General features: G+C 41.4%; 1 protein-coding gene across 1 annotated transcript in view; it reads right to left on the bottom strand.

Moving 5' to 3' along the window:
- Positions 1-25,162, bottom strand: part of LOC139650191 (F-box-like/WD repeat-containing protein TBL1XR1) — a 39,595-nt gene that overhangs the window by 6,492 nt on the left and 7,941 nt on the right. Inside the window, exons 2-7 of the mRNA XM_071526772.1 lie at positions 16,911-16,976; positions 2,820-2,921; positions 1,691-1,836; positions 1,261-1,486; positions 986-1,118; positions 616-757 (exon numbers count right to left, since the gene is read on the bottom strand). Of these exons, the coding sequence (XP_071382873.1) occupies positions 616-757; positions 986-1,118; positions 1,261-1,486; positions 1,691-1,836; positions 2,820-2,877 (705 nt within the window). The 5' untranslated portion in view covers positions 2,878-2,921; positions 16,911-16,976. The remainder of the gene's footprint in view (positions 1-615; positions 758-985; positions 1,119-1,260; positions 1,487-1,690; positions 1,837-2,819; positions 2,922-16,910; positions 16,977-25,162) is intronic.

The following is a 25,162-nucleotide window of genomic DNA, read 5'->3' as shown; positions in this document are numbered from 1 at the left end:
TTATCGAAATCGCAATATGGCCTACTGCAATTTTCAAATCACAGGAAGCACAATATTTGTTAAAGGCGAAATGTGTGTCAAAATACCATTTTAAATGAAATATTGTCATGCTGCAGAGATGTCCTGGCCTACACATCATATGCTACAGACTTAAGAAAACATCTTTGTTTGGTACAGATGCCCGTTTTTCAATGAAAATGAGAATAATGATGTAAAAATTATCATTCCCTCTAATATCGCAAATCATATCGCAATTGCAATATCAGTCAAAATAATCGCAATTAGAAATCGTTCAGCCCTACCTCAGAATGCCTTTATTGGTTAGTCATAATTATTCAACAAAGCTGTGTAATTAACTTTCCCCGCAACCACAAAACTTGACTGGATAGAACAGTCATTTCTAGCTGGAAATGCTAGCTTCCATATGAGCCGACTTAAGGCAAGTCGCTGAGGTGAGAGGTTTTGCAGCAATGACAAAAGCAGTGGAATTAAGTTGACACTCATGTCACCACTAGGTGCTGCTCTTTGCTGCTGTGTTTTTAAGTAGCAGTTTTGACATCTGTGCCAGCCCGGTTGCATAACATGTTACGTTTGTGTGCACATTTATGTCCTTACATTCCAGTCTAGCGAGGTGACGTCTTTGTTGCTGGGGACGTCCTGTCCTCCCTCTCGTATGCAGTGTCTGAGCACCAGCTGTGTGGAGCTGCTTGTACTGTTCTCACTCAGGTTCCAGATACGAGCCGTCGAGTCGCCAGACCTGAGAGAGAGAGAGAGAGAGAGAGAGTGAGTGAGAGAGAGAGTGAGAGGGAGGACAGGCAACACACTGAGCATGAGGATTTCACATCTAGTTGGAAAACAAGAATACATTTTTTTTTTTAGATTGGCCAACAAGACACTCACAGCTGGCGAGCATGGAACTAACACTAGGATAGATTTCACTTGTGTCATTTAGACAGAGGGAGAGACAGGAGGAGAGGACACTAACCCGGACGCCAGCAGATCGCTGACGGGGTTCCAGGCACAGATGAAGACCTCCGACTCGTGGCCCCTCAGGACCATGGCCTTGTTCTGAGGGATCTCCACGTCTCCGTCCACCTCCATCAGGTCTGCATGGTTGTCTAAGCAGAGAGGTTGGTGGGGAAAACACAGCGAGGCAGGGTTAAATCAACGAACCCAGACTCTCCATAAAAATACATGAGGAGCTATGAAAAATCTCACTCCTGTTACCAATAGAGACGACGTCTGTCTCCGTCTACTTACTAGCTAAGGCATGGGCTCCGTTCTCCTCCCCGTTGGCGGTATTCTCTCCGTTCTTGGCGTTGCCGGCGATGCTGCCCCCGGTGGCCGAGGCCGGCGTGGCGGCGGCCGCCTGCTGCTGGGCCATTTTGTCCCGGTAGGCCTGCTGCCGAGTCTGAACCACGTCCGGCATCACCGCGTCGATCAGAGACAGAGACTCGATGGGCCGCCCGTCAAACAACGTGCCGTCCTGCAGAGCGGGAGGAATCAGTCAGGACGGAAGGACGGGAAAAAACAGTTGTATAAAGAAAATGAAATGCATGGAATAGACCAGTGTTAATTAGAGGAGAAGAGAATACACACAGGAATAGATTTTCTATGTATTATCTTAATAGAACTGACTTGAATAGTTAAGTGTGTGTGTGTGTGTGTGTGTGTGTGTGTGTAGTCCCACCTCATTGATGCTGACTTCGGCCTCGACGTACTGCAGACCCTTCTGGATGATACTGATGAGGGCAGCAGGGGGAACCAGAGCACCGTTGATGTTGGACTGGCTGATGTGACTCTCTATACCAAATGTAAACGCTGAGTGGGAGAACCCTGGAGAGGAGGAGCGCGGGGGGGGGGGGGGGGGGGGGAAGAGAGAGTGAGGGATGGAAAGATGAAAAGGAAGGTGAGAGGAGGAAGGAGGGATACCATCTTAATTCTTGAAGTCCTTTTGTGTTTTTTTTAACCCATCATAACTCAAATACAGATCAGAAATATATCAAAACTTTTACAGGCTCCAAATACATGTAAAATACAACTGTCATCATCTGTCAATTATTTCACAGAGTTTCTACAAGTCAAATGTGTTAAGACTTTTGGATGGCAGACCAAAGACCAATTTCACCACAATTACGTCGGTTACGCCACACTAGTCGCAATTTCAGTCAGTTTCAGTTTCTCAGTTTCAGAAAGTCTTCCTGCGGTTAACATTACCTGAAGTACCCTCAAATATTTTAGCTGCTAACTTCAGCTGTGGCACACTAAACATTTAACCAGTGTTAGCTTGCCAGCCTAACTATCCCATCACATCCAAATAGCTGTAGCCACTTAGCTAGCTCGCTTGCTAGCGTAAGCGTCATTTCAAGATTAGGTTTACCAGCCATTTGATTATAGACATGTTGATGATTATTAAGTAGCCTCAAATATATTAGCTGCTAACTTTAGCTCTGGCACACTGAACAAATTAGTCTACTAGCCTAACTATCCCATCGCATCCAAATAGCTGTAGCTATGCTAACTGTATGCTAACAAACTAGCATAATTTCAAGATTCCATTTTTCAGACATTTGATTATGGATTGTATTTGGGCAAAATGAAATGAAGACAAAGTAAGTCTATATACACAAATAATGTTAACCAGAGAATTTACTCCAATGCTTGACCCCAGAACACACCCAGTGAAAAGGCCAGGTCATGACTTCTGATAGAGCGAAGCGATGTAAAGCAAAGTGGTCGTGCTCCGTCTGCATGTACTGCTACACACAGCTGCATACTGCAATTACAGCCAGATGAATAAAATGACTTGGGAGGGATACCTGACTCCTGTAGGTATCTGTAGACCAGGAAATTGACCTCATCACTGCTAATGCTCATCTTTACTCCTGTTACACCATGAGGTCAGCACACACACACCTAGCCTGGAGGAGGGAGAGAGAGAGCGAGACATTAATCAGTGAAGGGAAACACTTGTCATTACTCCTATTACTCATGTGCACAAAAATGCTGTAATGCAATTTAGACAGTAATGCGAATACGGCAGAATCCGCGTAAACACCGTAATCTGATTATCAGGGCGTCTGCAAGTCGCTCTTACAACTGAAATTTGTCAGACTTTTTTTTTAATGCCTTTTAGAATGACAAATAAGATCTATTTCACTATTGAGTGGGCTGAATTCTCACAGGAAAAACAGCATGCAAAGAAACCACATTTTGAAACCTGGAAAATTGAATTCAAGACTTAAAATGCTATATGTAACTATATGCTAAAGCCTTGAGATAATAGGATTTAAGACATTTTAAGAATTTTTCAGGACTTGCAGACACCTTGATTATGTCAGTGGCATTATGCTCTAAGTATGGAGTAAACGTAATCGTAGTAACATAAGTGGAGCGCTCTCATTTTACTGCCATCAATAGAGACCAGGCAGAACATGGATACACCTTCATCACATTTCTTTAAGTGTGATTTTACTGCCATCAATAGAGACCAGGCAGAACATGGATACACCTTCATCACATTTCTTTAAGTGTGATTTTACTGCCATTAATAGAGACCAGGCATAACATGAATACACCTTCATCACATTTCTTTAAGTGTGATCAACTTGCTCATGTGTAGTTGGTGACGTAGCTCATGTTGTTCAGTCAGTTTTTTTTTTGTCATATCCATCTGAATACTCGCAATAACCACATATAACATGTACACTGGATTATTAGGGGAGGTGTCACTTCATAAAACCATGTCTCATTATTGTGCGAGGAGCCTGGCTATTGGTCATACTCTGGGTAAAGTCTTATTCAGGTTAAGCTGTTTACATTAACCTTTGATACCCTGCAAATGAGTCTCCCTGTTGAGAATAAACCATTTAATAAAATTTTCCTGTCCACCTGTGGTTGTTGGATAACTTGTTTCAGTGCTCATATTATTCCTGTCTTTCACAATTGAAAGGTAAAATTCAGTTTCTTCATCTCTTCAGAAATGAGAGCTTATTGCTCACCACCCCACCATGTATTTTGTTGACATCAAAATGTACCCATAATGTGCAAAGTTTGATCAAAATGCAAACAGGGAGGAATAAGATGTTTCCATGCCACAGTAACTCTTTAATATGGCAGTAAACCAAAATATCTTAACCAGGTTTCTCAGAATCAGAGTATGATCTTACCAGGTTATTCTAACCCAGTTATGATTTTTACATGCATCGACCCAAAACCAGGTTACTTGAATAAAAAAGGGAATTCTGCATGCATATTTAACGAAGCCATTGAGGTCAGCATGGGGAAGAGAGGGATGACTGAGAAAAACAGAGACAGACAGAAAAACAGAAAGTGAGACGCAACCATCAGGTTTAACAGGTTTCATATTCTATTACACCCGGAGCTTAACAAGTGAAACAACTGGTCTAATAGGTTTGCTAAAAAAAACTCAGACTATGGAATGGGAAAACATTCATGTGTATTTTATATTTTAATTAGAGCTACAAATGATTATTTTGTTATTAGTGGTTCTGTGGATTTATTTTATCCAATAATCTAAATGGGTTATTTACACAAAAAAAAAAAAAAAGATCGCAACTGAACATCTGAAAATTTATTTTCATGGTATATGGCATTATAACCCAACTACATATTAGCACATTACGTTACATTCCAGCATATAGACCAACCAACTTGTAGCTTGTATTGTAGTAGAGTTGTCAAAAGTATCGACACTTTGATAAGTATCGATACTAAAAATTTGAAATGGATACAATACCCATTTGCAACAGTATCGATACCAGCAGTGCTTTCTCTTAATGAAAAATCAAACATATTAGTTCTCTGCCTCCACTAGCCACACACACACCCTGCACCGCTGCCCACAGCCCCTCCTCTCTCTAGTAGCAGTCAGCTGGGTTGTTGCCTCAGTCAGCAAACAATGCTACAGAGTGGTGCCGACGAAGGGAGGAACACGTCAAACTTGGCAAAGCACCTTAAGGACCGACACGCCAGTCGATATATTGGAACATATATAATTTATATATACACACACTATACACTATATATATATATACTGGAATTTCGAGAGGTTAGCGAAAGCTCCCGTTTCAACATGACTGAAGCATTAAACATTTATCATAACCGTTAACGTCCCCTGCACATCATCCGTTTTAGTTTAGCTAGCAAACCAAATATTAGCTACAGAGCTAGCTAACATTATCAAATAGGTCTGCCAGATGGCCGGTTTTCGACTGGACTGTCCGGTTTGCATTGTCCGGGCCCAGTCAGAAGGCTCGACCGGACGTTGAAATGTCTGATTTAAAATCAATAATAATCCACTAACTCTAGCCCTGCTGATTTTTCCCTATCATTGGTGGGTATCTGTTGCTTCAACAAGCTAAAAGTGTTCTGATAGGCTGATGACTAGAGCGGGGTAATCTGGTGTGTAAGTGCAAAGTTTTGAATGAGTTTTATCGGGCCTACGTTATGGAGAAGCGTGCGTCTGTCTGTCCGTTCGTCCATCTGTCTCGTTTGCACCTGGACTTCCCCCTGCGTTGTCGGATATTAAGGGACTAGTTTGGGTCTCTGTGTCTGTGTTTTTTGCTTAGTTGCTTACAGTCAATGCTGCAGAGGCCAGGAGGCAATATGATGTTTCACATGCTTGTGCAGTATAAGCTCACTCCCCTCAATAAAAAAGAGCAAATCATGAGGGATCATGATTATATTTTAACATGAAAACAATATTTAAAAAAAAAAAAAAAGATCGATTTTTTTTTTTTTTTTTCCCGTGGTATCGAAAATTGTATCACATAACGATATTTTCCTGGGTATTGTATCGAAGTTAGAAATTCTAGTATCGTGACAACCCTATATTGTAGCACACAATCTGATTTCTAGGGGAAGAATCCTGGGATCCTGGAGAACCTACATTTATCAATTATCAAGGTTTCAAGTATCAAGTTAGGTATCGGGTGACCTAGCTTAAACAAGACTTCCCATGCTACTGTGCTGTCCTGTGCATCATTTTGTGGGATAATAAGGCATCATATTATCAGGTATCTGTTTGCAGCATTTGCATACTCTGGTTGCTCTCATTCTGCACACTTGGGCTTACAGCAGCCACGCTCAAAACAAAACGTGTTGATTATAAATCTGCGAAATCGACAATTGTACACATCCATTGTGATTAATCATATCAAAGAATCATTGCAACCTAAATTCCAACATATAAATATTTTATTACCATATACGGCACACTGCTTAGAGGAATTACCGTATGCACACAGAGCTCTAAAACTCAATCACAGTTGAATCTGAATCGGAGACACTGCGGCGCCATTTTGACCTCCATTACATTTCCACGTGAAATATGAACCAGCTTTAAGAGCCCTGCATAAGGGAGATAGTGTGCACTCGTACACCAGGCAGTGCGGTAGAAGTCACGCAAGCAGCTCTACGATGGTGTGCACAAACATCTTGTTCTCTTAGAGTCTCCTAGTTCCAACAAGACTGTGCTACCACAGCACTTTGGTGTTAACAGGTGGAGTTTTTAAAATCAACGTAGTTTCACTCAATCCAATAATGCAAACCGCCTGCCCACCTCCACCTTAGCACCCAGAAAGCTCTAGCACACTTGTTATGTTTCTAATCTTTGTAATAAAGCCTTTTTATCCTGGAGAAATAATGACTATTTGCAGCCTCTATGCTTCCTCCAGTAACTAATCAACTGAAATAATCTGGAAGGGGGGAAAAAACACTTGGTGTCACAGTCCTCCGGTCTCTGCATGCAAGGCCACGTTAGGGGATCATGAGTCGGGATTGCTTCTTGTCTATGGTTTCACGGGCCAAAAAGGTTGGGAACCACGGCTCTAAAGCCCTCTGAGAGCCAGAGAGCCGACTCCAAATAAGGGCCAGCTCAAAGCCCATTTCCCCTGAGAATAATCAAGCATGTAATGCCTAGAGCTCGGTGACTGCAGCCCCCTTCTCCCCAGAGAAGTACACGTTTCCCTGCATTTAATGGCATTTGGGTGGATGAAACACTGTCTCCTGGGTGCTGTGAGCGCTAGGTTACATTTCACTTCCCAGGATGCTGGATTTTCTTTGTCTGGTGCAGCAAAACATTGAGCATGGCCTGTGGCTTTAACTGTGGTTACTACCAAACCCCGGGGAGACAGCAGCAGTCGGCATTAGACCTTCTTAACGGCCATTTGTTGCCTTTTCTCAACACCTGACATGAATCCAAGTCCTAAAATTTCACACTGATCCTATCATCCTATAGATTGTCCAACGGTAATTAGAAGAGAAAGATGAGATGACATAAAACTTTAATGATACCTGTGGGGAAACTGGGTCACTGGTATTTGCAACAGCAACGGGAACAGCAAAGAAAATATAGAATATATAAGAGAAGAAGAGATGAAAAGTATTATAAAAAAAAAAGTATGGATCACAGCATTATGGCGGTATTCAAAATAACATCAGTAGAACATACTGAGACAAAAAAAACCCCAGATGTATATTATTCTCATATTGCTCATTATCCACGCTTATTTGATAACCAAAGCACCGAAGCAAATGTGAATCACATAGCACTATTGATCCCATATTGTCTGAGACAGACCCCCTTCCACTCCTGTCATTGCCATGCTGGATTTGAGCTACCAATAACTGATATTTTGTGGCAATATTCAACATCTTGACATTTTAAGTGCTCAGTGTTTCCCTCAGAATTTTACTCTCAGCAGGGAGGAAAAGCCTCTGAAACAGCATGTAGACCGTGAAACTCAAGATACTACTACTACTACTACTACTACTACTAATAATAATAGAGCAGATTCATGTATCCAATAATATACAATTAATATGTAATCGATAAACTGATATAGTGGTCTAGCCCATTGTTTCTCAACCAAGTACCTTTAAAAGGGCCAAGAGTCTGCAGGTTTTCATTCCAACCAAACACTACAACAGCTGATTTCACTGATTAACACCAGAGAGGCGGAGCTAATCATTGAAATGAGCTGCTGTAGTGTGGTGTTAGCCTGTAGTAACTCTTGGGTCACAATGGTTGAGAACCACTGCTTTAACCCCAGTTGACAGTAGCGCTGCTTGCTCTGACCGCAGGCTTTGCAAACAACAAGCTGCAGTTCCCCCCCGCCGCCGTCCCACTGCAGTGGCGCTGCGGAGCCGCCAGCCGGAGCCAGCAGCCTCTGTGTTGACAGTGTGGGAGAGTGGGGGGATGGGAGAGGAGAAGGGAATCTCTCTCTGCATTTCTTCCCTCCTCTCTCTCTCTCTCTCTCTCTCGCTCTCTCTCCCCTTGTGTTTGCTGCCAGCGGGCGAACTGGCCTGTACAGTACATCTTAAATCAAGTCACAGCCGGGAGAGAGAGCGAGAGGGGGAGAGAGAGAGAGAGAGAGAGAGAGGGGACTGTAGATGCACCCACACAGAAAATCAGTCAAGGCCAAAACAAAACAAGGACACTCCAAATGGAGACTCGCAGCTTATAACCATACTCAGACAGGCCTGTTTCCTGACCATCATTTGTTACTGAGAATGCAAGATTGGAACGATATTGATGGGAGTATAGGCAGAGCCCGTCTCGGACAATATGGAATCAATAGCGCTAAGTGAATCACATTTGCTTTGGTTTATCAGCTAGGCATGCATAATTCAATGACAACTCAAACACCGGCTGATGAAAGATCAATTAAAAGATTTTAGCTCACTCGAAGGGGTGTGATAAAAAAAAAAATAACCACAATGTATCAATATATGGTAATAGGCTACTTGCTCTCACAACAATGTGGCCTATATATCAATCTCGACATATGTAGTCTTTGGTCAGTAGCCTTTCACATGCTGTGGTTCATTTGCCACCACAGAAGGTAATACTGTCTCCAGCTCAGGTTTTATCATACTGGTCTAGACTGGTGGACCATTCAGAATGAACATTAATCCAGGTCTTTAAGACTTAAACCAACCAACTCACTATGTAGGATGGGTAGGCTTGCTATGTCTTGCTAAAACTTGTTTCTTGTGCTTTGTTGTGCTTCCTTGAGTTTGTGTTACATCAGTCTGTTCTGTGATTGACTGTAGGTAAGTTAGATCTAGCTAGGCTCTTTCTCTGTACAGTGCTTTGAGACATGCTTGAGATGAGAGGCTATAGAAATATATGAACCTGAACTTGAGTTGTGTTTCACTGAGAAGTTTAGATCAGTGGTTCTCAACGTGGGGTCCAGGGACCACCAGGGGTCCTTGAGGGGGTTCCAGGGGGTGCCGAGCAAATTGATGAATTGTTAAACTTCACTTTATTACTTCATTTACAAGACTATATGAAAAAGGTTGAGGATCACTGGTTTAGATAACCAACATAAGCAGACTTGGGTTGAGACTTGACTGTCGAAATGAAGCTGAAGGCTGAACACCAATGGGAGATGAGGTATGAAGGATAAATGACCTTTGCCTCTAGACGCACAACTGAACATTGCAGAACCACAGCAGACTGATTTAGGAATGCTTGGATGCATGTTTGAACAGCAAAATAGCCTGTAGCTTATGACAATATTTCATGAGTCACAAGCTAGTTTTCCCTAGTCACTCCCCACACGACACCAGACTTAACACTTTGCTGTTAACAGGTGGAGTTTTTAAAGTCAACATAGTTTCACTCGCTCCAGTCACGCGTAGCTCCCTCCCCTCCCTCCACCAGAGAAGCTAGAGAGCGTTGGTGCACTTGTTTAACAAAATGTGTTACAATGATCCATTATTGACACAAAAGAAGGGACTACAATAGATATCAGGTACAAGAAACCCTCTATCCAAGTTATAATGTTATGCTAATTTTACCACCAAAGTGGAACATATTATCTAACAACAAAAGAATTGCTTACTATCTGTGCATCAGGCAGTTTGTTTCCTTTATTTATCCTTTTTCCAAATTCTGCAAAAATAGTTCTAAGTAGGGCTGCAACAAGTCATCGTTTATGTTTATTTAAATTACACATTACAACTAATTTGTATTAGTTATATATATATATATATATATTTTATTTTTTATTTTAACTGCTTATGAAAGGGTTATAGTAGCCCTCTCAAGTGGAATTAAATTTCATTCAGAATGGGCCTGTTTATTCTGACTGAGGTGGTTATATGAGGTATTTTCATTCATCCCACATCATCCCATCCATACTAAATATTAAGTCGAGGGACAGAAAATCCCAGGTTTACTTCAAATTGTCAACAAACTTATCCAGCTAAGTCAGTTATCCACATACGAAGGCCGAGGCCCAGGACTGTGACAACGTTGTCCACCATTTAGGTTTCACACAAATGCCCTTTGAAGGCTTTGTTGTGTCTGAGAGACTAAAGCGAGTCCCAAGCTGTGATGGCTGCTGCTCTGATACCACTCTGCCAGTGGAAATGGTGCTCATTGCTATTTAATGGTTGTATCTGAGACATGACGGCTCGGGTCTATTTTCAGAAGGCAGCAGAACGAAAGGCGGGGAGCTGAGAGAAGAGAGGAGAGAGAAAGTGAGGGCAAAAGACACTATTTTCATTTTCTTTCCCTGCAAAGCACATCCTTTTCCTCTGCCTCCGCCTGGTTTCACACATCACAAACAGAGGCTCTCATACAGAATCATCACAGCTAGGGGAAAATACATTGTGAACATCGGCCAGCATTGGTTCACCCTCAGCCTGCATCAGCTCATGACTACGGCTGTGATCAGAATGACACAAAGCAGCAGGCGATCCTTGGGTTGGAGCGAGAGAATACAGGAATCTCCATTAGAAATGAATGGGAGATGTGAAAACCTTGAAAATTAATATGAATATAAAATAGAATAATATATATAATATAAATATGTTTGCCCTTGCACATTACCTCCAACTCAACCTCACAAGCAGGACAAGAGAGAGCACAAAACAGTGTGTGTACCATTATGTTTTTGATAGCAGAATATTTATAATTATTATACAATTTTGTGATTTCCAATGAAGCAGTCTGGTTTAATCTTTAGTGTTTTCAAGCCTTCTCTAACCCACACTACATGGTCAAAAGTATGCGAACACCCCTTGTAATTAGTGGATTTGACTATTATTATTATTGACTATATATTAGGCCTACAACTAACGATTCTTTTCATTGTCGATTAATCTGTCGATTATTTTCTCGATTAATCGATTAGTTGTTTGGTCTATAAAATGTTGGAAAAATGTAGATCAGTGTTTCCCAAAGCCCAAGATGACGTCCTCAAACGTCTTGTTTTGTCCACAACCCAAAGATATTCAGTTTACTGTCATAGAGGAGTAAAGAAACCAGAAAATATTCACATTTAAGAAGCTGGAATCAGAGAATTTTGACTTATTTTTCTTTAAAAATTACTCCAACCGATTAATTGATTATCAAAATAGTTGACGATTAATTGAATAGTTGACAACTAATCGATTAATCGTTGCGGCTCTAATATATATACCTTGAATATTGCATTAAACTGTCATTAAACATTAAACTTGTTGCACTGTTTTGTCTTGTATCGTCGGTGCTTGCACCATTTTGTTCCTGTTGGAGCACACTGTGACCCAGAGAAAAAAGCTTTTTGTTCCACTGTGCAGTTGTGTAAGATGGAGTGACAGAGTTGAACTGAACTGAAAGCTGCGTCAGTGGTTCCCCACCCCCCTCCACAGGGCTGGGGGTCTCTTGGAGTGACAGATTGCAACGGCGAACCTAGCTCTGCCTCACATGGCCTATCTGTGGTCAGTATGGCTAGCTGTCTGCCGGTGACAGATGGCGGCGTGTAGGCCTAGCCAGCTACCCTAGCCTGGCGTGCGGTTCAACCTGCTCTAGGCGGCTCGTGTCCATCTGAATGCGGCAGGTCAGCGGGGGCCACTGAATCAGCGGTGGTTATCTCACTGCTAGCTGCCGTGAATCCCAATCACCATCACAGAATCCCCTTAACAGGTCAAGTCTGTTACATACGAGGAACTTGACGCGGTTGGACTAGACCTCACATACAGTACAAGAGGTACAATTGGACAGGGACTAATGATAAGGGGTACAATAGCTATGTCCAGGCTTAACGGTAAATACCGGTCAACGTCAGTGGTCCTACATGTTCCTACAGTCTAACACAGTCCAATCATATTTGTGATCATGAAAGACTCTCTGTAATTTGCACTCATTCAACCTAAGGTATGGCGAGTGTCACACCTTGTCACACCCAATTGACACCCCTGAATTCATTCTCTATGGAACAGCTCCAGGTTTTATATCTTGATTGCATCACAGATTAAAGTCTTGGTTCCCTGATTTTTGGCTTTGGCAGAAATTAAATTCCGTTTGGGCCGTCCAGCACCATAGGAATTCTTAAATTGAGTGGTTTTCTGTATTAAGCTGTTTACCCACATACCCTTACCTAAGAATTAGGAAACCATTTGCAGCAACAGACTGTGGAAGAGGAGTTAGCGCTGCAGACAAACAGGATGAGCCACTCTATTGACAGTTGGGGGTGATTAGGTGGCCATGGTTAGGTGTGGACGAGACTGGGGACTTGGGTTAAAATAAGATGTGGTGAACTCCGTCACCCCGTCTAAGCACCCTGGCCCCAATGACCTGCCAGAGCTAGATGGATAGAGCTGCTACATTTATACTGAGGAAAAACAATTCGGCTCACCTTTTCACCTGCTCAATTCTGTGTGTGGTGAAAAAACAGCTCTAGCAGCCTGTTGGTGTTCCATACTTTTTCCATACCTTGATTTATTTTGATTTGATTTGAAGATTTTTATTGGTGTTCAATATGATTTACGCCAATTGTCGTCTTTCCCCTACTTCCTATGTCAGGTCACTCCCCAGATATTTCTTTTTCGGAAGATTATTCTCCACAGCGATAAATATCAGAATACGTAGTTGTATAGTATCAGTACAACAATATTTTTCCATACTTTTTCACGACTTATCGAGACATAGATATTACCAAAATATTTTTCCAGACTTTGCTTCGGCCTGAAATACTGCTTCAGAATACTGAAGACAAAATAAACTAGAGGGCACTCAGAGAACGAAAACCTCCGCCAACAGCTGAACAATGCTCCAACTTACTGTCACACCGGACGATATCACTCCTATCACTTAGATTTGAAGTTACATTTATTTCTTGAAAACATGCAAACATACTGCAAATGTTAAGATGTGGAATCGAGTCTGTATCCCCATTACTTTCATAGTTATGGCTAAAAAATTATAAATCGACTAATGGCGGGCATTCCCAGATCACCACCAAAATCGAATCAATTGTTCCTTCGCCCAAGGCCTATCTGCCCACCAAATTCAATGGAAATGAGTTAATTGGTTTTTGAGATATCCTGCTGACAGACAGACAAACAAACTAACAGGGGCAATAACATAATGTCCTTGGCGGAGGTAATACGCATTAATGAAAAATCAATATGTGGATCTTAAAGTAGCTGTTTGCACAGAATTGTTGGCAATTTTGTGTTTCTCTTAAAATGTCCAGTGCAACTAGAATTGCATTTCTCAATTTCATGGTATAGTTTAACAAAGGACCTGTTGACTGAGTTGAACTTGTTGCAGTGGATCTTTAAGCCATTTCACACGATTGAGGTTGAGTTCAAAGGACCGCTGACAGGTTGGCTGGCGCTCAAGGGACGACTGAGGCTAGCATGATACCACAAACTCATACTTTCTGTGTGCTCTGTGGGACGGTGCCTTTTCACGTGGTGGAACAGGTTGGTGGCGTTTCCCGCTGTGATCAACACAGGTCGTCGGCATTTTCGTACAGCATTGCTCGAGCCAAACCATTTCCATATGATAGAGGCTGTGTGACCTTTCTGTGCTTCTGTGCTTCTGTGCTTGTGGTCACTGTCACTTTCCTTCTCCGGGCCTGCTCACTTGTACATCTTGCTGATCTAGATCCACTTATCGCCGCTTATTGTATTATCTTCTCCGGTAAGTCAACAAGCGCCTTGATTGGTTGTTTGTATTGCAAGTTTCTGTGTAGACTGAGAAAAACAGATGCTGAAAACTAAATCTAAATCCCAAGAGCGTATCATCACTATTGCTGCAAATTTTAGCGTAATAAAAAAGATTGCTTTATTGCCCGGCTGTGATTAAGATCCAGAGAGTTTCATTCTGTATCTCTGCCAGAGATGCGGACCAAAAAAAGAGGCAAGATGAAAGAAAATGCAGCAGAGTGGCAAATCTAATCACTCTTTCTATCATCCATTTGCCTCTGCCTCTCATTCATTTGTTCCTGTTCCTGTCACACTCTCTCTCTGTCTTTGTGTCTTTCTCTCTGTCTGTCGCTTCATTCCTCTCCCATTCGCCCTCTCTCCCAGACTAAAAAGGTCATGAGCATCAGGGTTACCCAGGGACAAGCCCCCTTGAAGGAGGTGTGGAATTTCTGGCTTCCTTGAGGACACATTGGATGTGAAGCGTCTGGCATATTTGCGGTGTATTTTGAGAACGGGGGCACATTCTGGAAGAGGCGTAGCATACAGGCCACTTTCTAGGCAAAATCACTGCACTGAATCAATACTGTGGGCCAAATCATTTTAAGACAAAGAGTCTTTTCTTCTCCCGTTTCATACGGCAGCCTTGTGGGAGCAACAAAGGTTTCCACAAGACTGCAACAACAAAAATCCACCCTACAGTCAGAACTCCTGTTGTCCAAAGACTTTGCACAATTCAGTCTAGATCTGAGACCTTGATACCTGTCACCTAAATCTAGAAACAGGAGAGCCACAACTCTGTGATCCTGTTCTGTCATTCATATCATTTCCCACTGCATTAACAATGATTTGTCTTGCTGCCGGGGTCATGAAACATTTTTTTTCATCTATTGAAAGATGATAAACAATAATACTGAATTATTGTACAGCCCTACCTGAGACTAAATTCAGTATCTCTATTGTAACAATGTATACTGCATAAAGTCTCATCTGTCAGTATTACTCGGGTGTCTTTATGACGTGAACTGAATCGCCAAGGCAAATTCATGGTGTCAACTCACCTGGCAATTAAACTTAGTACACGCTACTTCCTGTTATAGCAGGAAATGCTGCTTCCTTAAATAGATTAACCATCATACGAAGCTTCCTCCGTTATGACAGTTTATGCTGTGATTTAATCCTACGAGCTGCTTGTAAGCCTCCACTGCCTCTATAACCTTGTGCTAGGGTAGATGCTATGTTGTACTTCATATAACCACCAGCATTGGTGAAGATAAGTAAGCTACATGTGGGCTAATAACAAACAGTGAAATTGGTTGACTAAAGACTACAATGTTTAGTTACAACATGGTGGATGAAATTAACAAGCAGAGCTGAGAGTTGACAACAAAGCTCTACAATGAGGAAAACAAAAGCTTCCAACCAAGCCAACCTGACATTAACACAGCTAGTTGCCAACAGGGGGGAAAGCAGTAGCATGGCTGTCACAGCAACGCATCATGACTAGGCCAGAGCACCAAGTGAGCAACAGAAAGTAAACTGTTTGCCTCGGGTATCCTTGTGGTTTCACTGGTACAGCCGCATGCCATGTAATCAGGGCTTTTGGGGTTCAATTCAAACTTGTAACGCTCATCAAGTCACCGTCTCTCTTTACTGTCTCTCTTCACTGTATACAAACTAATTAGATAAAAATACATGAAACAATAATTTAAAGGGTATTATGTGTAGCATTTTAACATCAGTAAAATTATTACCACATTCATTTTGAGACATTTGTATTATATATCCTCTTCAGTAAAACCAAAGACACCAGGGAGGGGGAACAGGAAGCAAAGGGGTTTATGAGAAATATAGTCTGAATTTTGAGAAACACTAGCACTAATAATACTACTGCCGTGACACATTGGCTACTAATCATCTCCACCATTATTATCCACAATTAATTATACCACCGTATCACAATTAAGTATTTATGTTTAAAAATGGTACCAGTAGCACTTTGAACAATTTGGTGTGAAGGACTCCAAAGCATAAAAGGTGTATGGCTGTCCTACCAAGCATAATAATAAGCATAATAAGCATAATTGAGTGAATTTTCAGTCAAAAGGACATCATCATCATGATTTTTTGACTAAGCAAATGTCAGTTGGTGAGAAAAACTGCCATGCGTGCAATCTTTACTAGTGACAGGCACGACCGTTGCAGTCTTCTCATGCCACAATTTCGTTCCATAACTTTTCCATCACTATTCATAACTAAGTCTGAGTACTTCCATAACCTAAAAAATGTCTTTTTCCCTTGTTTGTTCATGTTGTTATTCAGCTCAGGAAAGCTCTTCAGGGCTGTGCAGTTTAGTTTCCACTACAGTTGGGTTGAAAACCATCATCTAATGCAATAAATGTGTGAAATAAAATACATTCTGGTATATCCCTGTAAAGTGACCCATTTGTAAAATTCCCTAATATTCCCTGACTTTCCCTGTCTGGAATACACCTTCAGACTTCATATTCTAGAAAATCCACGACCAGTGGAACCCCTGTCATTTGACTGAGATGGATAGTCCTATTTCAGCAACTGTTCAATAAATGCAACAAATGAACCAATCACCAACAACACATGATGCAAGCAATTCAAAATTAAAGTATTTCAACGTTTTCCCAGTAGAGAGACTTGGTGGTAACATCACCAACAGCGTGGGTTTTGCACCAGGGAAGGAGGTGTTGAGGATTGTCAGAGTGAACAGCAACCTTTAGTAACACCAAGCCACTGAAACCCACACAGCAAATAATGAGAAAAAGACGTGAACTCATTCAGGGGCCATATATGTGAAAGAAAAAATACACAAAATCCAGAATACCTTGCGTATACTGACAGTTCTGAGATATTTTAGATTTTCAATTACGGGGTCAGAAAATAAAATGTGGGTGGACCGGTGGTAAAAGCCTGGTATGTAGCTCACTCACCACAGTTGTAAGTCTGTTTCCACCGCCGGTATGTTCACTCAGGGCCTTGTCCCAGAGGCTCAGCACCTGCACCGCAAAAGAAGGCAGAAGGGTGAGGAATAGACTTTTAAATAGACTTGCGATATTCAATATTATTGCTACGATCGAATATCGCGATATTTCGTGAATAACGACCCCCCCCCCACCCGCGATAATACTGTATATCGCAATGTTTTGGCTGGGCAGTATCGTGATATTAAATTTTGGATATCGCCCAAGCCTACTTTTAAACTGGCAGGAAATATCCTTTAGAGACAAAACAGGATTGTTGTGTCCTAAACTCATATCATGTCATCTCAAACTGGCTAGAATACATTATTTAGCCAAATTGCATCCAAACAAGACAAAATGTTTGGTGGAGTTTCTACAGTGGTTGTCTATAGAGGACATGTAAACAGACCTGTGAACTATAATGATCCTAATTATAGACCCACATTCTCAAGGTAAACCCAAAGGAAACAGAGGGGTTTGCTTTCACCAAACATTTCACTCCTGAATGTTTGGATGAGTGAAACTCAATATACATAGCAGTTTATGTTATTCATAGTACTTCACACACGACCCAAAATGCATTGTAGGGTATTTTTTTATATTTGGATTATTTTAATTGCAACATTTTCCCAAGAAGACTGCCAAAAAGAGATTGCAAGAGAAGATTGCATTTGTTCACAATTACGCAGAACCTTGTCCATTTTGCACCTTATGACCTTATCCTCTCAGGCTGAAAGTAAAAAAAAAGATGCCTGACAGTTTCAATAGGGTTAGGCCGATAAATCAGGCCAATATTGGCGTTTTAATACAATGTACCACCGTTTATTGTCCCTTGATGATATCATGCATATGATTTAACTCAACAGCCTTAAGGAGCTGCTAACCGACCTCAAAGAATTTCATTAGTATAGCATTCAATGCAGAGCTGCAGCCCAAAGCCGCAGCCAGCAGCACATGGGGACTGAATGGTCTTACCATGTGACTGACACTCATTCACAAGTCTTAACAATGGTTCACCTCTTCAGTCTGGGGACAGAGGGAGACAACAACACACCGTTAAAGTATGTTCTCTGCCAACATGTCCCTAGAATATTTTGTAGAAGTCGGGGAAAAGGGGGATTTTGGTCCGGGATCAAGTTATCGTCCCATTACCAGTTTCAGTTGTGCTTGCTCTTCCAAAGCACTATGTATTTGGATTCTAATGTTGTGATTCAAGAACAGATTTTAATCGTTGGCCCTTTATTTGATTGTTTTCTAGATGGGCAAATAAGACTAGGTGAAGTTGAAGTCAATTTTTTAAACAATGGCAAGAATGTTCAAGTGAAGGGTTTGAGGACTCAGCAGGGTTATGCAGCGGTACAATTTTAGCAGCATATGCTTCTAAAAATAAATAGAACAAAGACTGACACTGCTGCTAAATTAATGTAGGGGAAACACAATAACAATGTTAGAGCCTGTTCAGCAGGGTGAGAAAGTAACACCAGCCTACAGCTAAATGCTGGTAAGTTGGATTGGACCTTTTATTTCATCCACTAGCCATTTCCCATGACATGGTTTTCTTATTACAATCTGGAGCAAGGCCCATTTAACTCATATGTTTCACCATTTCTTTTTTGAGACAAAGGTTTTAAAAAACGCTATGGGCCGGCCGCTTATTCGGCAGTCTTCAGCTGATACCCAGTAGGTGTTACACACATCCTTATAGATCTCAATTTCAGTGTAAAGTCTAGGCAGTCCAAAGAAACTGAATAATTACATCCACGGTCAACTTAATCAACCTACACTTCAAAAGACTTCTGACATCAATGAACTGTTGTGTCTCTCCTACTTAAAAACCCTCTATACCCCAGAGTTGCTGTACTGTATATTACTGGAACGCTTCTTAAGCTTATTTCAGCATGAAAACCGCATTGATCATGAATCTTGTTCTTCATGCAGTTTGGTGTGCTACTCCCTGGTGAAGGACGCAGCATGGCAGAAAAGCATGGGCGTCGGTTTTGATCTGCTCTTTTAAAACTAACCTTGAAATAAAGTCTTTTTCATTTTTTGGTTGAAGGGTGTCTTGGAACGCTTTTCATTAAGCAACAATCCCAAACCAGAGAGCACTCAACAAATGCCTCTACACACCAAAACCCAATAGAAGCTATCTATCCACTCTTCTTTGAATGAAAAATGAATTGCTCACAAAAATAACACCCACTAAAAGGTCAGACTCAAAATTCTAGGTGTAGCTTAATGAAAACGAGACAACACACCAGCGCTACAGTCGTGAAAAACACCGATGGAGATCACAGCAAATCTGCAAACCTTAGCGTGGATGACAACAGAGCGGAATGCGTAACATGGGATTTAGACAAGCAAATCCTACCTTTTACCTTACTGTTGCAAGCCTCAAATAATCAATTTCACTGAAAAATTATTTCTTAACACATAGATGTGAAAATACCACCGAAATGAATGACAAATATGGCCGTAAATTGTGATGAAGGTGTCTGACATTTTGGTGGAGGCATCCAATGTTGTATCCAAACAAAAGAGGTGGGACGTTTCTTCTGACATTGTTGACATAGTAAATTTGGATGCTAGCCAGCTATAAAACCATGACTGCAGTTGCCGGATTGGGTTTGCAAAGTTACTTAGTTGTAGCAATTAATTGCAGCTTGAAAACAGGCAAATTCATAAGTAACAAGTGCAACTGTATACACCTTCAGTGCATTTGTGGCGATGATGTATAGCCTAGTTCTTTTAAATACAGTGGGATTGTGGGAGTTGTGTGAAAATTCACAGCGAAGATTCATAATTGAAGTGAAATTTTCACAATAATAGAATCTTAACCTACTTTCACTAATTTGATTCAGTACATAAAAGAAAAGACATGATATGTAGAAACTAGTGTAGTTTCTGAGTGTTTAGGTATAGAGGGATAAACCGTCTCAACCAGCGGACTGACCTGAATTTGACTTTGTTAGAAAAATGTATTTCCTTTTTTTATGTGCAAGGTTATTCTAATTGTGTCTCAATAATCCAAACAGAGGCTTCATCTCAGAGTCGGCAAGTGTTTACATCGGGGAATTTGATATCTTGACTTTCAAAGTAATGAAATTACTGACAATTCCAGGCAAAATTTGAGGAAGTTGTGGGTGTTGTTCTGGAGGGTTAAAGACAAGTCTCGTAAAAGACAATTTGGACAGTGTTTAGAGCTCATTCAGTCCCATGCATGGCCTTGGTCATGTGCTTTTCTTTCGTGGGAAGCCCCGTTATAATTATACTTGCAGCCAGCTGACTGGTGTTAGCTGGCCGTTTCAAGGAAAAGTCCTGAGGCTGGGAAACTCTGCGCTGGGGTGAAGAACCGTTTTCCCCCCGTTCTACCTCCCAGCTCGCTGCTTCTCTCCCTCTTATTTCCCCAAGTCTCGATTCCCTCCTCCTCTGCCTCTTTCCCTCCCTTCTCTTCTTCCCTCCCTCCCCCTATGCTGTCGGTGAAAATCTCCAGGCTGTAGCAGAGGCTCGCAGAATGAGGGGAGATAGTGTTACAGCGGACAAGGCCAGACTAGCCTGGGTGTGGACAGAGAAACCCTGGAAGTGTTCAAGGTCAGAGAGGGCTTGTTAGAGGACGAGGCCTTGGCTTCGCGGGAATGAGATTTGTGGGAACCGCGAGGCTGTCGAGATCCCTATTTATTTGATAAAACATGAAATATGGAACGGTGACCCGTGTTTTCGGTTCTCACTTCATCATTGGCCCTTTAACCGGGCAAGTTGAACAACAACATATTGTTATTTACAGCAGCAGCCTGAGGGAGTAGTTGTAGGGGGGGCTGCACACACATAACATTCACTCATTTCTAGATCCTCTATTCATTAGGCTACTGCCATTGATTCGTAATTCAGGCAAGGTGCTCCAAAATCCAATCAGATCATCTATTCTATAGGGGGAACCTGTGGTCTAAGTATGAGGTTTCAGTCATGTATTGTTACTCACCAGGGCCAGAATAAAAGATTTCATAGGAGAGAGTGGAGGAGAGACTAGCAGAGGTAGAAGCATTTGGGAATGAATTACGATCCCTTACACAGAGTCCAAAAAGTCTGGAATCATATGGGCTAAGTAACACAGTGTTTTCCATATAATGTTAATATTTGGGCAGCCCGCCCAGGTAAATTAACTGCCGTCCAAGTAAATTAGTGTTTTAAATTCATTTCAGGCCCTGTGACGCACAAAGCTGGTGATCAAACCTGGCTTTCCTCGTCAAAAAACTTTGTGAACACTTTGGCCTTTATTTTATTTACCTGTATTCCTGCAATACCTGCTCCAAAAATGTGGCCTGATCAAAGTCACATTTTAAGCCATGCAAGTCACAATAACAGATTAACACAATCTGAATAAACAAATAACACATAAACAATAAAAACTTTTTTCATGTCTCTGTGGTGTCCTTCCATGAAAACAGACATTAGCAAGTGCCTCCAGATCTTTAGCTGTTACCCTAAAGTTCTTCTGTCACAAGATTTGTACTGTGCTCTTGCGGTGATCTTTGCATAATACTTTTACATACTACATAATACTACTGAATTTCCTCTATTTGTGCACTGCCTGGCTGTCGATTGATGGAGGCCCAAGTCTTTAGAGATGCTTTAGTGGCCCTTTTCAGCTTCATATCAGCTTCAACAACTCTTCTTTTGAGGTCCTGTGAAATCATTTTTGATCAGGGCATGTTTCATTTAAACAGATCTCTATTGTGAAGAGCAGACTGTTGGTAACCATTGACTTTGTGGGGTTTTAATAGAGCAGGGCACCTCCAACCCATATCTGAATATCATCACATTGATTGGATTACCTGACTCCAATTAGCCCCTTTCATAGAAGTCATTATCCTGGAGGCTCACATACTTTTTCCATCCTACACTGTGAATGCTTAAACAATGTCTTCAGTAAAGACATGAAAAAATACACAACAATAACCTTCCCCCATTCTAATTTCTGCTCTTCCTTCAATACTAACCCAGTTTGCATTAAAGCGGAACAGGTCATTAGGCCTTGACTAATCTCCCATCATTCCCATCAACAGTCACTGTAATCCATCTCACACACAACCACCAGGATCATGAGTCAGCCACAACCGTAAACCCTTCCAAAAGACAAAACAATCGCTGCTCCCCTGTTTTAAAAAACAAAACAAAAAGGAGGGTTATGGACCATAAGCTTATCACTCAACAATAGTAACACCACATCGTAAACATTGGTCACATCAATAAGAACATGTTAAGGCCACAAATCCACCAAAGGTTTTCCAGATCAAGGTCTTCTTTTAATGCGGGCCGACCCAAGGCTCTAGGAAACAAGCCCGACCAAAGCTATAGATCCTTGAGATTTAACCCTGCATTACAGATAAACACGCCGACTTTTGAAGCAGCGCTGAGCTTCGGCTATCCCTGATAATAATCCCAATACATCAGCGCAGTGCAACGATCCCATGACATTTAGCTGGAGCTAAATAGACCTCGGCTTTCTCTCTCTCATAAAGTACACAAGCTAAGCCTCGTCGGAGAGAGGCCTCCTAGGACACCCTGCCTTGTAAAATACAAAATCAAATGAAAGTCACTGAAGGCTTGCCAAGGGGTGGGTTAGAAGTGAATGAGCCAAGATATTTTGAACCTAATGTGCAAACTACCCTATGCATATTTATTTTTTGGGATTTAAAGTGGGGGCTTTTGATACAAATAGTGATGCAGCTACACATTAGTAAACAGGCCTGTATTGAGTTATGAAAGATGACTTAAAATATTTCCCATGTTTGAGTCAAACCTTTCTAGGACCTGGGTCTTTCCTGGTTTAAAACGGCTCTTTATTGCCCCTCATGAGGACCAGATGACATAATATGTTGATTTGTACGTTGTGGCATCAACTGTACTGGTTGTCGGCCAGTTTCATAAAGTTTAATCTAAGACTTTTCAAGACCTTTTGAATGCCAGTTGGAATGAACTATGAGACCATTTTCGCCAGAGTACTACATGACCGGGCAAGTTCTCTGACGAATGTTGAAAGCCATTCTGGGAAACGTAGAAAGTGACTAAAGTAGAAGTATATGAGGCAGGTGAAGGGCAGATTACAATACTTCACAAAATAACTCCTGGAATATACTGAACAACAAAGACATATAATGATATATAGGAATTTTCCTTTGAAGGCTGTATTAAACAGGATTCAGGGACTTGAATTTTGAGGCCTTCAATGAAGCTAATCAAGTTAAAGACATTTTTAGATTTTTTAAGATGCTGGTTGCACTCAGATGAAGGTCAATTGTAACGCAGCTGCAAGAATCAAAATATTGTAAACTAGAAAAATCTGAAAATAATTCTGCACACTGCAAGTTAGAGCTGAAGCCGAAGCTTTTAGAGCATCATCAGTACTGATCATCAGTGATCACTGAGTTTGTTTGCTCCTTAGTTGTTTTGTATATATAGTTTTTTCACATGCACTTTTAAGTTGAGCACTTATAAAAAATAGTTTTTCTGAACTAAAGATTAATTTTTAGCCTTTTCTAGCCTTTTACTTGCAGTGTGCAGAATTATTTTCAGATTTTTCAAGATTTTTTCAGAACCTGCAGACACCCTGAAATTGCTGCCAAATGCTTTGGGAGTCAACAATAAAATTTTTCTACATCTAAAAAAAAAAAAAGCAGCTAGATTTGTCATTAGGTTTTGAGAAATAAAGTTGTCACTAAATCAAAAAAAAAAAAAATAAACCAGGAACTGACAGCAATGATATAGGCTACCAAATGTATTAACTGCTGATTGCAATGGCTTATAGAATTAAAAATAACAAAATTGTAAATTATGTGTTAATGGAGAGAAGTACTCATTGTGATTTTCATCCATGTTGTTTTATAGCGTGGCCAGGTCATGTGACGTACTGTTTGAGTATACTGCAATCTGAACGTTTGCTGGTAATCATATACTGAATCATCACTTCAGCGTACAGTATGCAGTTCATACTAATTAGAATGTAGTAGGTTAGTATCTGGTTGCACACACAGTGCTGGTCCTTCTGCAGCCTGAGCTGCAGGCTTGTAAACTTCAAAGCCTTGTGGTTAAAGGAGGGGGAGGGGCACTGAGCACAGAGGCATTCTTCACAATGCTGAACTTGACCCCTGGGGTCAACACACACACCATGTGACTGCTGTCAACTGTGTGTGTGTGTGTGTGTGTGTGTGTGTGTGTGTGTGTGTGTGTGTGTGTGTGTGTGTGTGTGCGTGCGTGCGTGTGTGTGTAAAAAGACAATATTGTCATGCAACCCTTATAACCCAGCTGATATTTTGTGCCATTATTCTTAAAGTCTTCATATTTGACCAATGTAATGCCAACAAGTTACAAAAATCAAAAAGGGTTCAGAATTGTATTCTAGTCTGGGTGGAAAAGCATCTGAAACAGCATTTAGACCATCATGGGACACTAACACTCTCCATTGAAAGCTACTTATACATTTTTTTAAGGTGGGTTAGCAGCTTCTTAAGGCAGGTGAGGCAGGTTTCTGTGCAGGTTTCACAGACTGACACCTCTGAAGCTGTTGAGGAAGAGCCTATCCTCACCTCCAACATATCGGAGGTGGACAACAGTGACTGGCCAATGTAACTGGATGTTGACAAGTGTGAAACCAAGACCGCTTGCAAAAATAGTCTACCCGGCTAAGGTTTCCACCAAACCATCAGAAGTGTGTCAAAGGCGGCTGCTATCAGTCATAGACAGAGCCTGTAGGCTAACTGACTGACAATGCCAGGCCAAAGGTCAGCTGTGCGTCCAAACTAATGGTGACTTACAGTATATAGCATAGCGACTAAAGTTATGTTCAGACAGGCAGGTCAGATCTGATTTTATTAGGCGACATATCCGATACAAGACGGATATTTTTTCTCAAGTCTGAACAGCCACATGGAATCCAATCAGATGAGATTGAAACCACATCTGTAGGTGGTTTGAAATGGAAGTTGATTGGCATCCTTGAAAATCCTACTCACTCCGATTGGATTTCAAGTGTTTTTTTCCCACAATTCACTTCCCATGCGACACATACTGACGTCGTTTACAGCCAAGAGCAGAGAACAACAAACATGGAGGAGAACCAGCAAGAGATCAGCCTTGCCTGAAGAGGTTTCAAGCCTCTTCTCACAGCACCGTGACTAGAAAACGCCATACAAACTGAATAGAGATGGGACGATATGCATATCTCACGA

The sequence above is a fragment of the Centroberyx affinis genome, unplaced genomic scaffold (assembly GCF_046629955.1).
Source record: "Centroberyx affinis isolate AG114_WGS23_722 - 3 ecotype Tasmania unplaced genomic scaffold, CSIRO-AGI_Caff_v1 ptg001456l_1, whole genome shotgun sequence".
Classification (NCBI taxonomy): Eukaryota; Metazoa; Chordata; class Actinopteri; order Beryciformes; family Berycidae; genus Centroberyx; species Centroberyx affinis.
Note: the sequence above shows the minus strand (reverse complement) of the source record. Positions and strands in the feature narration are given on the sequence as shown.